This window comes from Haliotis cracherodii, unplaced genomic scaffold, assembly GCF_022045235.1.
Source record: "Haliotis cracherodii isolate W230 unplaced genomic scaffold, xgHalCrac1.p SCAF_9, whole genome shotgun sequence".
In the NCBI taxonomy this organism is placed as follows: Eukaryota; Metazoa; Mollusca; class Gastropoda; order Lepetellida; family Haliotidae; genus Haliotis; species Haliotis cracherodii.
This window is the reverse complement of record NW_027266343.1, coordinates 46,396,736-46,410,315: the sequence shown is the minus strand read 5'-3', so window position 1 is coordinate 46,410,315 and position 13,580 is coordinate 46,396,736. Positions and strand designations below refer to the sequence as shown.

General features: G+C 37.3%; 1 protein-coding gene across 2 annotated transcripts; it reads left to right on the top strand.

The window, feature by feature from the left end:
• The first annotated feature begins 310 nt into the window (after positions 1-310).
• LOC139453316 (protein O-GlcNAcase-like) lies at positions 311-12,880 on the top strand. 2 transcript variants are annotated; one of them, XM_071234983.1, is made up of 15 exons: positions 311-518; positions 1,763-1,814; positions 2,190-2,287; positions 2,689-2,819; positions 3,140-3,308; positions 3,471-3,569; positions 4,227-4,511; positions 4,774-5,558; positions 5,873-6,047; positions 6,984-7,037; positions 8,095-8,180; positions 10,148-10,252; positions 10,573-10,664; positions 10,998-11,187; positions 11,505-12,880. In XM_071234983.1, the coding sequence occupies exons 1-15, from the start codon at positions 371-373 to the stop codon at positions 11,802-11,804; spliced, it is 2,769 nt and encodes a 922-aa protein (XP_071091084.1). In that variant the 5' UTR covers positions 311-370; the 3' UTR covers positions 11,805-12,880. The 2 variants fall into 2 exon arrangements, with proteins under 2 accessions (XP_071091084.1, XP_071091085.1); XM_071234984.1 differs by lacking the exon at positions 6,984-7,037.
• The last annotated feature ends 700 nt before the right edge of the window (positions 12,881-13,580 follow it).

Genomic DNA, 13,580 nt, shown 5'->3' with positions numbered 1-13,580 from the left:
TGTAAATGTAATAATAGTTGTTATTTTACAACAACTGTCGTGTATCGTTGCTTGAATTTGGTGTAGATCTAATGATGTCTTGTTAGGCCATGTATATATAGGCCTATATATGTGTTCCATTTACAGTACATTGTGACAGCCAGTTCTGTCACGGAACACGCCAATGGCAGTGCAAACCGGTTTTATCCACTTTTTTTTACCCACAGTACATTAGCATGCACCAGCGCTATGCCAAACGGGTTTTCATTGGTTGAGAAGAATCCGTGTAGCCAATAAACGTCTTTGTGTCATCCGGATAGTCCGTATTACCCACAATTCAGCGGAGTAATAATTATTTCACGAGTAGAAGCGAAAGAAAGTGTGGTTGCTGATGGTTAAAGGGAGCTCAAAAATTGGTTCCATAGCGAGCAGATGTCAAAAGGGTGGATATCAGCGCCAACTACGATCCAGAATGACGGGGAAAGAAGTTGACGATAACAGCACGGACGATGGTACATTCGTGTCCGGTGTTGTGGAAGGTGAGGCAATATTCGACCTTGGACTGCCAGAAACACATTGTTTCTTCTCAGTAAATCCTTACATTTCGTGAAACTGTGTCTTAAAATATGAAAGATTGCGATTTGGACATACTTACGAAGCATTACATTGGAAGACATGGTCATTCTGTGATAAGAAAATCTAAGTCTATTTTCATTCATCCGGGGCACTTGTCTAAGTTGTCACATTCCGACGGTGAAAACAAAATGGCGTCTTGCTCCTGCCGACATGAAATACGGGACTGATTTTTATCAACGAATATTTTGTCAAATTTCACCACTGTCTTGCTTTCACTGAAATATTGTACTAAATCAACCGCTATACTACTGTGTTGAAGTGTAAACACTGGAAGCCCCTTTCAATGAATCCGTGATTCTGGGAACTACCTTTATTTTTAGCCTATAGCCTTTTGCGACTGTTATTGGCTTTGTTTCATTAATACGGTGGATTACAAGGAAAACGTTTACCTCAAACAGAAAAAAATATCCTACAAATGATTGTGTGTCATGATAAATAAGCCTACAAATAGTGATTTCTGTAGCTCGAAAATGAGTGCTATTGTTTCTTATTCATAAGTTGGAATATCCTGGCATATCTTTTTCCAAACGGTTAAGACGGTATTGCTTATATGTTTGGGGAAGGCAGCGGTAGAAACTAACTTTTTGGTCCACTAGTCCTTATAATGTTCATATATAGCCAAACTCTTAAAAATGCCAAATATCTACTAGTCATTATGATACATTATCAATTGGGCAGTTTGGCAAGGACTATGGGACTAGTGCCAATTTCTAACCCTGGAAGGGTGAATGAAAAACAAATTTGTATGCTAATACTGGAAGCTGATGTTTTCAACAATAGAAATCAACTCTTTTCCAACAGAAAAAAGTTTACCTCCATTGTCTTGTCTGTAAACTTCTGCGGCAATTGAGTGATGTCGCCTGTTTTGAACACCCGATTGATACTTTAGTAGTGGGGTTCCATGAATGTTCTCAGCATCAAAACTAAAAGTAATTGAAGGATTCAGTGTTAGAAATTGGCACTAGTCCTTGCCAACTGCCCAATTGTTAGGTATCATGACACCTAGTAGAAAATTGGGAAAGACTTCCAGGTTTTATGCTTTTATACTTTGTTTCTTAAGTTGTCCTGAACTGGTAAAGTCTAGTCATGTTCCAGGTCCATTTTTAATTTTGAAAAACTTACTTATATGAGATATTTTCGTTAACAGGGTTCTATGGTAAACCATGGAGCACAGATCAAAGGAAGCTGCTTTTTGCATGGTAAGAACTTCTAAGTAGCTTTAGAAAATTAATATTTTATAGTTAAATTGTGAACAAAGCATAAACAGGATTAATACCAAGTAGTCATGAGTGTGATAAAGTTAGCATATTGTTAATCAATGTTGAAATAGGTTTATAGCAGATCAATTGATGACTACAACAGGTCAATGTCTAATGATGTTCCAAATTAATGGTTTTGTACAGATGCAAAACAATTGATATTATTTCAATGAGCATGGGAAAGAAACTGAAGTCAATATTTAATTGTACTTTATTGTTAATTTAGCTAATGTTTTTGGGAAACCATTGATGTTATGTATTTGGCAGCATGGAACCAGACAATGGTTGAACTTTTGTGATGTTTTTATCTTTCAGGATGAACAAGATGGGCTTGAACACGTACATGTATGCCCCAAAAGATGACTGTAAACATAGGGCTTTCTGGAGAGAACTATATTCTGTTGAAGAAGCTGGTAAGTAACATTGTACACAAAATTGGGTAATGACAGAATGTGGCAGGGTGCTTTGTTTCATGTTTGGTGCTAACTAAATATTACTTAACATCCCAAGCATCCCTGAGTTGACAGCAAAACGGTCACTTCACAGCTGATTTAATAAAGGTGTAAATGTACAATGATCTCAAGAGATTTTACAGCATGAAGTAGAGCATATTAAAACTGACATACATTATAAGTGTTGATACACAACACTTCGTATTAGTAGCTACTGCATAAACATTACACATTCAGAATTGGGCATTTAATTCCTTGTCAAAAGATATATATATATATATGTAAGAAACTTGAAAGCCATTGTAGTTTTGTGTCTCTATTTGCAATATGATGATGCATAAATATTGCAAATTTGTTTGCAGACCATCTTACAAATCTGACTGAAGCTGCTCATCAGAACAATGTGAATTTTGTGTATGCCATCTCACCTGGCCTAGACATCACATTCTCCAGCACAAAAGATATTACATGCTTGAAAAGGAAACTGGAACAGGTAATAGTATGAAATGTTCATAAATGTCAAACGTCACGAGTCCTGTTAGTGAGTTTAATCCCTTAGATCATACTTTTAAGTACTGAAATGATTTTCTGTAGTCAATATTTGACTGATTTCATACTGTATGATCTGACAAACCAGAAGTATGGTTAGAAAGTCTCATTGGACCAACTTGCTTGATACAAATAAAAGCACGGACTTGTAAGACCTTTTTAACTGGTGAATGTTTGATTACAATCTATACGTTTGAGAAACATTTATCCCAGATGAACTTATTTAACAATTGAGATTTCATTATTTGGTTCATTATGTTTCAGGTTTCAACATTTGGTTGTAAAGCATTTGCGATCTTATTTGATGACATTGACCCTGAAATAAGCGAAGCAGATCGGAGTGTGTTTCCATCCTCAGCATTTGCTCAAGCCTCTGTTACAAATGAAGTATATGAGCATTTGGGCCAACCAAAGTTTTTATTCTGCCCTACAGGTGAGTAGCAAAGACTGAACATTCATTAGGCTCCACTTAGGATACAACTTTAAGATAAGCATGATTATAGCTGTATGCTAATTTGAATCCCAAACTCTTGATAAATGTTTCTTACACATTTCATGAATTTGTAAGTTAATCTGAACTGAATGTGTGTTTCAGAGTACTGTGCTTCCAGAGCAATACCAAATGTGTTAAGTTCAGACTACCTAACAACTATTGGTAGCAAGCTGCTTCCAGGGATCAATGTCATGTGGACAGGTATGTTATTGTGTTGATTACCTTTCCTGACCTGTTGGAATAAATCAGTATGCTATGCTCTGTCAGGGATAGTAATTAACCATGTAAATCTACTTGCCGGAATAGTGATAACATTGAGGAACACAAACAAGGTGTTAAAAATTCTACCAGCCCTTGGATACCTTTTTTGAAACTGGCTCAGTTTAGTGTATCTTTCAGTTTCTGCTTGTCCTAGAATTTGATAATGGTGGTTACAGTGTGTGACCTGGGTGATGGTGTCATCTTGTCAGTGGTTTGTCTGACCCTAACTGGGCATCTTGCGTCCCCAGTTTATATGAAGGATAATATTCCCGAGTTGTTATCAGACATTTTGGGGTAAATCAAACATTTTTGAAAGGTCCAATCTCACACATACATTTTGTATCCTCCTCCATAACCTGGTGTGCAAACAATCCTAAACAAGTTCCCCCCTTCAAAAAACTCACCTTTACATCCCAGCCATAGCTATGGAAACCATCACCAAGGTAGTCTGTTCGGGACACTGGATATGCGCCTGTTGTGCCTTCGATGTTGACAAAGACTTTAACAGACAAATATTCTTTCCTTTCTTTGGGAATTCAAGAACCTGATCTGTTAGAACCAAATTGTATGAACTCAAATATTTATTTCCTTTTTCAGGACCTAAGGTGATCAGTAAGAAACTCAGTATTCAGTCACTTGAAGAAATTGCTTCTGTCTTGAAGCGTCCACCTGTGATATGGGACAATATTCATGCCAATGACTATGATCCAAGAAGGATATTCCTTGGACCATATGATGGTCGGTCACCTGAAATCATTCCATACCTGAAGGGTGTGATGACAAATCCGAACACTGAATTTGAAGCTAATTACATAGCGTGTCACACATTGGCGCAGTGGTGCAAGTCAAACATGGACGGAGTGAAAAAAGACATCATATCAGGTAATTCAATCTTCGTGTTTCGAAGTTGTTTTATGCAAGTACATATTCAGTGGTCTGATAAGAACTTTTTTAGTGTTTTCTCTGAACACTCTGAACTGGGATGGGAATGAAGTGAGTTTCACCACTAGTTTCAAGTGGAGAAAAATGGGTTGGCTCATTGTAAATTCCCACTGGCAATATCTGAATTGATAGAAAACAAAATCATCTACGATTACATTAATGATGTGAAGTTAACTTAGTCTCTTTTTTTTTTGCATGACAGGTGACAGATTAAGTCCTGTGGCTTCTGACATCAAGTTGGAGACAGAAAGTGATTTCAGTTCAGATGAGGACATTCCAACAAGGTTTGATACTCGGTACCAACCCAGACAGGCACTGAAGATAGCTCTTAACGAGTGGTTGATAGAGTTCTCAGCAGGACGCCTCCCTCCTAAGCGCCCATCCCCACCTTTGATGCCCATTTCCAATGTTGTGGTCAGCACATGTACAGCGATAACGCCAACAACGACAACATTTGAATCTGAAGACAAAACTGTTTCCTTACCAATCCCTCCACTGAATTCCATGGATTCTAACATGGCTGAAGTAGACAATGTCTCTTACATGCAGCCATCAATGAATCCTGTGAACAGTCTTGTTGATGTGCCCATATCAGATTCAGAATTTTTGGCTGACAATTCAGAACTTGAACCTATGGATTGTGTTCCTACAGGGATCAGTGCAATACCCCCTAATGTCCATTGTATTCCCAAAAATGAATCGTCAGAATCTCTTATGCAGATTGAAGTGACTGCTTTGGAAAAATGTGAGGAAAGAAACGCTACAGGCATTACAAATTGTGAAGAGGTTGTGGAAACATCTAGTGGTGTTGAATTTACGTCACCTGGTGATCTAACCTTTGACAACATTTCATTGCTTGTGGATTTGTTCTACACACCTTTTGAACATGGGTCCAGGGGTTGTGAAATGATGCAAGATCTGTACTGGCTTAGGGCAAATGCTCATGTTATCTCAAGTGCAAATGGTGCAAAGAAAATCAGAGATCAGGTATAATGAGTTTTTTTACCTTACATTTCTATGCAAATGATATGTGATTTTCATTGCCATATTTTGCCTTTGAACAAACCTTATTTTGAAATTGAACTTGTTGATTTCAAGAGTTGGAGGTGTCATTTAACCTACGGAAGGCCTGTCTATTCTGCCTCAACATGTACTTGTTCAACCCTTTTGTCACCATTTATTATGGTGGTTTTCTTCAGAGTTTGAAGTATTTTAGACTTTCTTGTATGTAGGCATGACAATACACTATACAGATGTCCTAAGACAAGTTTGCATTTTTGATTATCAATGTTTTGTTTCAGGTAACAAGCTGGTTTGAAGTGGCAAGGAGGTTTGAGGATGGTGTTGGAGCTGTTTTAGAGTTGTATGATCGCCTAATGGCCATCCCCAACAAGTCCCTCTTGTCCGACATCTTCCCGTACCTGTGGGATCTACGGGGAGTGCTACAGACTTGTTGTGCTTACGTCAAGTGGATGGGTAATTGTCAATTTTTATGTACACATGACATTGATATGCACGGTCCCTCTGGCTGACAATATTGTAACCTTGTCCTGTTCTTGAGCCTCAGTATTATTAAAAGCAATGTCTGGTTTTATTTTGATGTCCATTTAGAACATCAGCTTGTCGTTTTGAATGTTCATTTTGTGGTTTTCTTAGTTTTCTGATGGAAGAAGCTTAATAGTACACCACATGGCATCCATGTTTCAGATCGGTTCATTTTCTAGGATATTGACAGACTGTATTAAAAAAATCTAAGATGTTATTCAGATTTGGGGTAATGGCATGAGAATGTCCAATCAATAGTTGATATCATGAAAATATCTCATTCAAAGTCACTGGTATCCCATGCTTGTGAAGTTTTGAGTTCAAAAGTAGACCATGTTACGCTAAAAATTATAACCTACATGGAAAGGTTAATACTTTATCATAATATTGTGGCTCTTGGATGCTGATACTAATTAACAGCCATTTTTTATGCGAAATTCCTAAAAAAAACAAGGTCTTCAATGTTGTCAACATAGCGACAACTTTCAGGCATTATCTTTTACCCTGTTTGATTATTTTAGTAACGCAGTTAATTTATTTTAGGAATTCTTTTCCTGGCTTTGTGTGTCTAGTTCTGACATGTTTTGTGAAATACTTCCAGCCTTATTTTTTTCCAACCAATATTTTCACGGTTTAAGAAAAATGCAACCTAAGAGAATGCTTAAGTGAACAGGATTTGAAGATAATGCCTTGTAGGACAAATAAATACCATCTTTTTGAGGACTAAATTGTCTTCTAGTTGATAAAATATATCTCAATTGGTGAGTAAGGGAGTCAATAAAATAAACTGGCATTTAGTCCTTACTTTCAGTGCGGATGACCAGTGATAGGCACATACTAATGTTCTGTTTGCTTGTGTTCTTTCAGGAGGTGGTCGAGTTCCATACATGGCTGTGTGTCACTTGCAAGGATCTCTAACATGTACGCATTCTATGTGTTTGGGTTTGGGCCGACACTCTTCTACTGCAGTTAGCACTTTGTACAGCTTTCCAAGGCTCACTAATCATTGTTCATTTACACAGGTTCTGCATGATGTTTGATTTTCTTTATATATGAACATGGCATCTCCATTTCACCAATAAGTTCACAAACTTCCGGGTGTTTCAGTGTGGGCTATTCAAGAGGAAATCTCACATAATGTTATCTTGTCAAAAACTTGCTTGTCACTTGGGAAATGCTTTCTAACAAAGTAAAATGCAAATATTGGTAATCTTTGAGTTTGGTATATTATTACATTTGTTTTGTAGAGTATATGAAACACCTTGAAGCTAGAGCCTTGCTGAAATGGAGATGGTTTCAGATGCAGATATTTGCTCTCGGATTGGAGAGTTTTGAATCCAACTTCAGTTTCATATGTGTGATGAATATTTTCAGTTTGTATCAGTGCCCTCAATTGTCTTGATTTTTATCAGAAAATTGAGTGACCAAATTTCGATGATTGCAGATCTCACTACTTCAATTCTAGTGAGACTATTAAAGACTGTCTTTGAGCTTTTGATATATTCTCATACAGATGTAGTTGAATTTGGATTCCCATGCCTTCTCATCTTGCCTAGTCAGAGGTTTGCAAACATGGTACAAAATATTGAGGTTGATAAGGCTTTCAGATTTAGTTTGGTTGGGTTATTTTTGTCTGAATTTGTGGAAATTGTTTCATTCCTTTCAAATGAAATGTCATGTTTCATCAACAATTCCATGTAGTTTAGTACATTTAGAATATGTATTTGCAAACCTATATCGCTAAGAAAGCTGTACAAAGTTCCGTGACATTATCATGTCCCTGGACATAAAATAGCATGCAAGTACATCTTGTTCAAGTAGCAACATCGATGAATTGTATCGTCGAGGTAACTATTGAACTTGTAAGGTAAGATGTGTAAATGTAAAATAAAGTAAACCATATCCACCTTCTTCCAACCTGAATTGGTTTTGTCAGGACACTAATGAGTTCTACCTATTTCTTTTTTAACAATAATAGGGCTTACAAAAGGCTATAAGGAGGTATTCGTTAGTGGAGACCAAGAACCCTGGGTCTTCAGAGGCGGTCTGCAGGCAGAGTTCCAAGTATGTATATCCAGGAAGCTTGTTGCTACATGCGCTGGATGCACAACAATCATCATCATGGTGGTTTCCCCATTCCGAGTCCCAACTAATATCTTCTCTCCAATTTCAGCTGATCTCTGCGGTTGTTGCACTTTTATCTCAAGTTTAATTCTTGCTTCCTTTACAGGTTGCGCTGCTGCTCGCGCTATGAGCAAGCGTCACAGCTCAGATGGCTTACAATCACATGCCAAATTTAAAGCTTTTCTTAGAATTCAATTTGTTTCTTGTCAATATTGCAGACTATTTTTTACAGCTAATGCTCAATTTGAGCAGTTGTTTCAGAAATTGCTTGTTTTAAATCCATAGCAGTTGGATCACTTTTATACATGTCTGAAATATTCTGCAAATCAAGAGTCAACTTGAATTATGTTCAGAGAGAATATTTGTAATCTAAAGTTTTGTACCATTGTGTACACCATGAAATGTTCAGAATTTTTTCTTACTTTTATTTGTCTTTGCAAAAGAATTCCCCTTAGTTTATACCCCCACTATGCAACATTGGGGAATTTGGTGTGTAAACTTAGATACGTTTGGCAGAAGCACTTTACATTTACATACTTGTTAGCACTTGAGAAAACCTCTTTATCATGTGATAGAAACTTTTATTGACCCTTCCACTACCATATTGTCATTTGACGGTAGTGTTGTTGATCATTGCAGAATGTTACTAACAGTGTTTGAATCTGTCTAAGGATAATCTGGTCAGCTCGTGACTTCCTTTTGAAACTGGATATATTAATGCCATGATTCAGCAAAGAAACTACTTTATTAAAATCATTTCAAACACTGTTGTACGCCATCAAATGTTTCTATCTCCATACAGAGGTTGATAATTCTAGTAATGTGAAAAATGTGAAAATTTTCTGAACATAATTTCTTCAAGTAAACGGTTTCCAGTGGTGTTATTACCATGTGCTAATAGATGTCTTTCATTACAGAAAGTGCGCTGCGATAATGCTTGGTTTCTTTCATAATCCATGAAAGTTGGACAATCTGAATAATTTCACTTCTAGTGTCTTTGGAATATATTTTGATTTAATTGCCCCTGACAATATTTTGCAAAGGCAACATAGATATTATCTTTACATAGCTTGTTCCCAATTTCACATAAAAATGTTACCATGGTGCGACCCAGCCATGAGGTTTTCACTTCTCCCAGATCATTTACAAGTTCAATGTTAACTGTTAATGTTGGATTTAGTTAATCCACATGTTCTTGAACTATTAGTAGATTGTCACGTTTATTGACAATCTACTTGGACATGTTATCACAGATATTACAAATTGCTAAGAAGAAAATAATCCAGCTTGAGTTTTTACCTTTTGTAGTTCTGTTATGTACTCTCAAGCTTTCCCAACCCTATCATTAGAATATCTTCCAAAGACAAATGTCAGTATCCTGACACCTAAATATTATGGCAATAAAAGATGCATTGAAAAAATGTTGAAAATGTGTAAGAAAAACCCTGATTTTTGTCCCAGTAATTATTGAACTGTCTAACTTTCATTGTGGTTACCATTTAGCAAGATTGTAAAAACTTGAGATAAAGTGCAAAAGCAACAGTGAATCAGCCTGAAAGACGGAAGAAATGCTAATATGATTTGAATGTTGTAGGCTCTCAGCCAACAAGTAAGTGATAAGTAGTTTGCCTGTGTTTAAATAAGAAGTAATATTATAAGGTAAATATAATTTTTCAATTGTTTCCTGAATCCAGTTGAATCTTGATGTACAGCACTGTAAACTTTATAAGGCATGGCTCAAGTCAGTAAATGGTAGTAAACTTCACCACTTGTCAATGCTGTTTTTCAAGTCAAACATCTGGCTTCAGGAATGTCATGCGCTTGCGAATTCTTGTCCTTATTTGAATCTGGATCAGTCTTTGTTCCTGGCTGGATCCTTACATAACACCCTTCTGATCTGTTCACAGCGAATGTTGCCGATTGACACTGCTCATGATCTATTCTTCATGACTGCCCCTGACAGTTTTGTCAAGAAACAATATGTCTATAGACCTTACCATCCTCGTGATAAGGTGAGTTCATGGTAAACAGCCAATATATGCAAAGATAATTTTTCTGCCCTAATCTGAATAGGTAAAAGGTATTAAACACCCTGAGAATGTCAAAAAGAAATTTGTGAGCAAACCTATTGGATAGATGGCAGTTGGATTCTTGGAAGTTCTGTCCTTGCCATAAAGTTTTCTTTCTCGTTTATCTTTCCTGGATTCTGAACCAAAATGAGTGTTGTTTACTGCTGAGTTATTTGGTCAAAGCTGACTTAAGGGTAGCTTCTAGGGTCAAATTATTGTTTCTTAGAGTACATCCAATCTCAGTAAAAACGATCATGCTTCAGGATCAAGTGTACCAAGTGTGTCTGAAGACTTGTGACGACGGCATGGATGGCACCGATGTCTTCCCAGACAATCCGCAACTCATGGGAGACAGGTATGAGAATCAATGTGCAAACATCTAGCTAATGTCTGAAATCTCTTTTTGATCTATTGTATGGTTCAATGTCGAACATATGCCTTTGGATTTTCGATTTGGCTTTCCTCCACAAAGAGTTTTCCAGTCTTTTGGGTCATTCAATAACATGCCTATTAATGGTCGGTGAAGACTCTAAATATAATCACCTATATAATTCTGTACCCAAACAATGCTCATGGGTTTCTCCCCAACATTAAGGTTGTATGCAAAAATATGGTGAAATGTAACTATGTAACTATGCATTTCAATAATTTAACAGCAGTTGTGATGGTAATGACACATTAATTCCAGGTTACTCGGAGGCCTAGTCACCAATTGCCCTGAATACTGCTTTGTTGTGGAGGATGAAGAAGGAATCTGTGGCTATGCCCTTTGTGCCCTAGACAGCAAGCAGCTCCACCAGAAGACCAAGATTGACTGGATACCCTCCATGTGCCAGAAGTACCCCAAACCTGACAAGGATGATCTTTCACCAGCAGATGTATGTATGCACTGAACTACTGAACAGACCTATTGAGTACTTTATGCTTCCTCTTAGTCTCATCAATGCTTTTCTAAAGGTTATGCTGCAGATTCTTTGACCCTAGTACCCCATAATTCTCATAAGAGCTTATTAGAATGACAGATTACAAAGTGTCATGCCCTGATCTTGTTGTATTACCCTCAAGCTCAGGTTTGCCTGTTGAAGGTGGAGGCAGGCAAACTTTTTGTGTCATACTTTATTACTGAAAAATATATGGTTATGACTGGTTATAAAAAGATTTTAGACCCAATATATATTTCCTTTCGTTTTTGCAGGAACTGATCTTAAGCTTTCACAATGAGCAGCAGATGATTCCGGAAGTTCTATACAAACGGTACCCATCATTACTGCGTGTTGATGTCCTGCCCAACAGAATTGAGGACCCTGCAGTACCTAAAAGACTTCTGGCCTGTGCCCTTTGTGCTGTGAAAACCAGTGGTTCCATCGGTGTGCACTGTGAACTAACAGTAGGAGATAAATACATGATGGATTGCTACGCAAAACTGGGTTTTGTACCAATAACAGGACCAGACTGTTTGTCCGACGATGCTATCTTTCTTGGACGGATTATCTAAACTGTGATACTCTAATGGCATCAAGGCAGGGTATTGCCTTCAATGGACAACTTATGGCTGACTGCCTTGCATTTGGCATTCTGTTCGACATAGCACCTTTTCTGAAAGGAACTTCAGCCAGTACCACCAATTACCATAAAAAGGGTAGTGATTGGTCTTATGCTTCGAAGCTGGGCTTCAAAGTGTTTTATCATGTGCAAATTGTGTTACTGACTCCAAAAATAGATCTGACATTCGAAAGCCTTCTTGGGATATTTTCTTTTGCAAAGGAATCATTTTTCTTTTGTGTATATTTTGATAATAGCTGTGCTTATCTATTTTGATTGGCATCAGTAGAAATTAAGAATGTAAGTCTTCAGCGGAGGAACTAAGCATGATTTCAAAGTACACTGTATAAACCATTCTCCTGTGAAATGAGTGCTATGGTCTCAAGAAAATATCACCATCAGTATATTTTACTTCACTATCAGTATTTTCAAGGAATTTGGAGTTTCAGTAGTGCCACAATTAAGTTCACTGATCACTTCATATCCTGTAAAGGACTGACTATATCACATTGACTGTTTTGTTCATTTTCTAAACAGGAAAATACTGTTCTGTCGTGCCTGAACTTATCTTTAAAATATTTATATATTCACTGGCTCATTATCCCCAAATTGTTCTTTTGCGACAATTCATTTGAGACAAGTCCAAATACTCTGTAGTGCTCCATCAATGTTTTGGTTTTTATACAGCATGAGTGAATTCGTATATTAATGTGAAACTGTATTTTGTTGATCCAAAATTTATAAACATTACCTGCTGTTTAAGGATATGAGAGTTGACTTAAAAATCTGTTTTATACAAAGTGTAAAATGGTGAAGTTATTGTTGATGGTATTTTCTTAGTCCTATTTATGTATTGATAATCTCTGACAACAGCCAAGCTGCTCTGTGTTTGTTGCCCTGTTGTAGCCCAGTCTGGTAGACTACATACACTACCAAGTAGTTATGGTGGTCCAACAATGAAACCATGTTGTAAGTAATGGACACTTAACTTTATTAATGACTCGGCTGTGGATCAAAGAAATAAAATGATGAAATATGATCATGTTTTTTTTCTCCCTACACTAGCTTCTCCATACAGTAGCATGGATCAAATTGTTGACTGTGAAAGCCTGCGTCTCTGGACCAGATATTTATATCAAAAACACACATACTGGATGATTGCTGTTTGAAATATTTACGAATATACAAAGTGATTTAATCATGTTTACCTCTTCCCAAGATTCAATTCTTCATCCGGACAATTTCAGTGAAAAACCTACCTGGATTGACAGGGTTTCACTGCATCTAGGAAATATTGTCTACTTTCTTCAACAGTCCGGTTATCAAGTAGGGACTGCTGAGTGAATTTGAAGTCTGCTACTGCTTTTTATCCCCCACTGGGCCAGAATGGCCAAAGGGGGATTATGTCGTGGTGCAGTCCGTCCCAGATGTGAAATCAACTCCTACAGTTTCCAGAGAATATCACTGAAACTCTACACACAAGATGTCGACATGTTGATGATACGCATATCGCAGTCCCGTTACGTTTCGACTAATTTTGACAGTTACTGCCCCTGTTTTACGGAGCTTCATTTGCCGTATAGGGTACTTAGCTTGTGAAATCAACTCCTACAGTTTCCAGAGAATATCCCTGACACTCTACACACAAGATGTCGACACGTTGATGATACGCATATATCGCAGTCCTGTTTCCTATCGACTAATTTTGACAGAGTTACTGCCCCTGTTT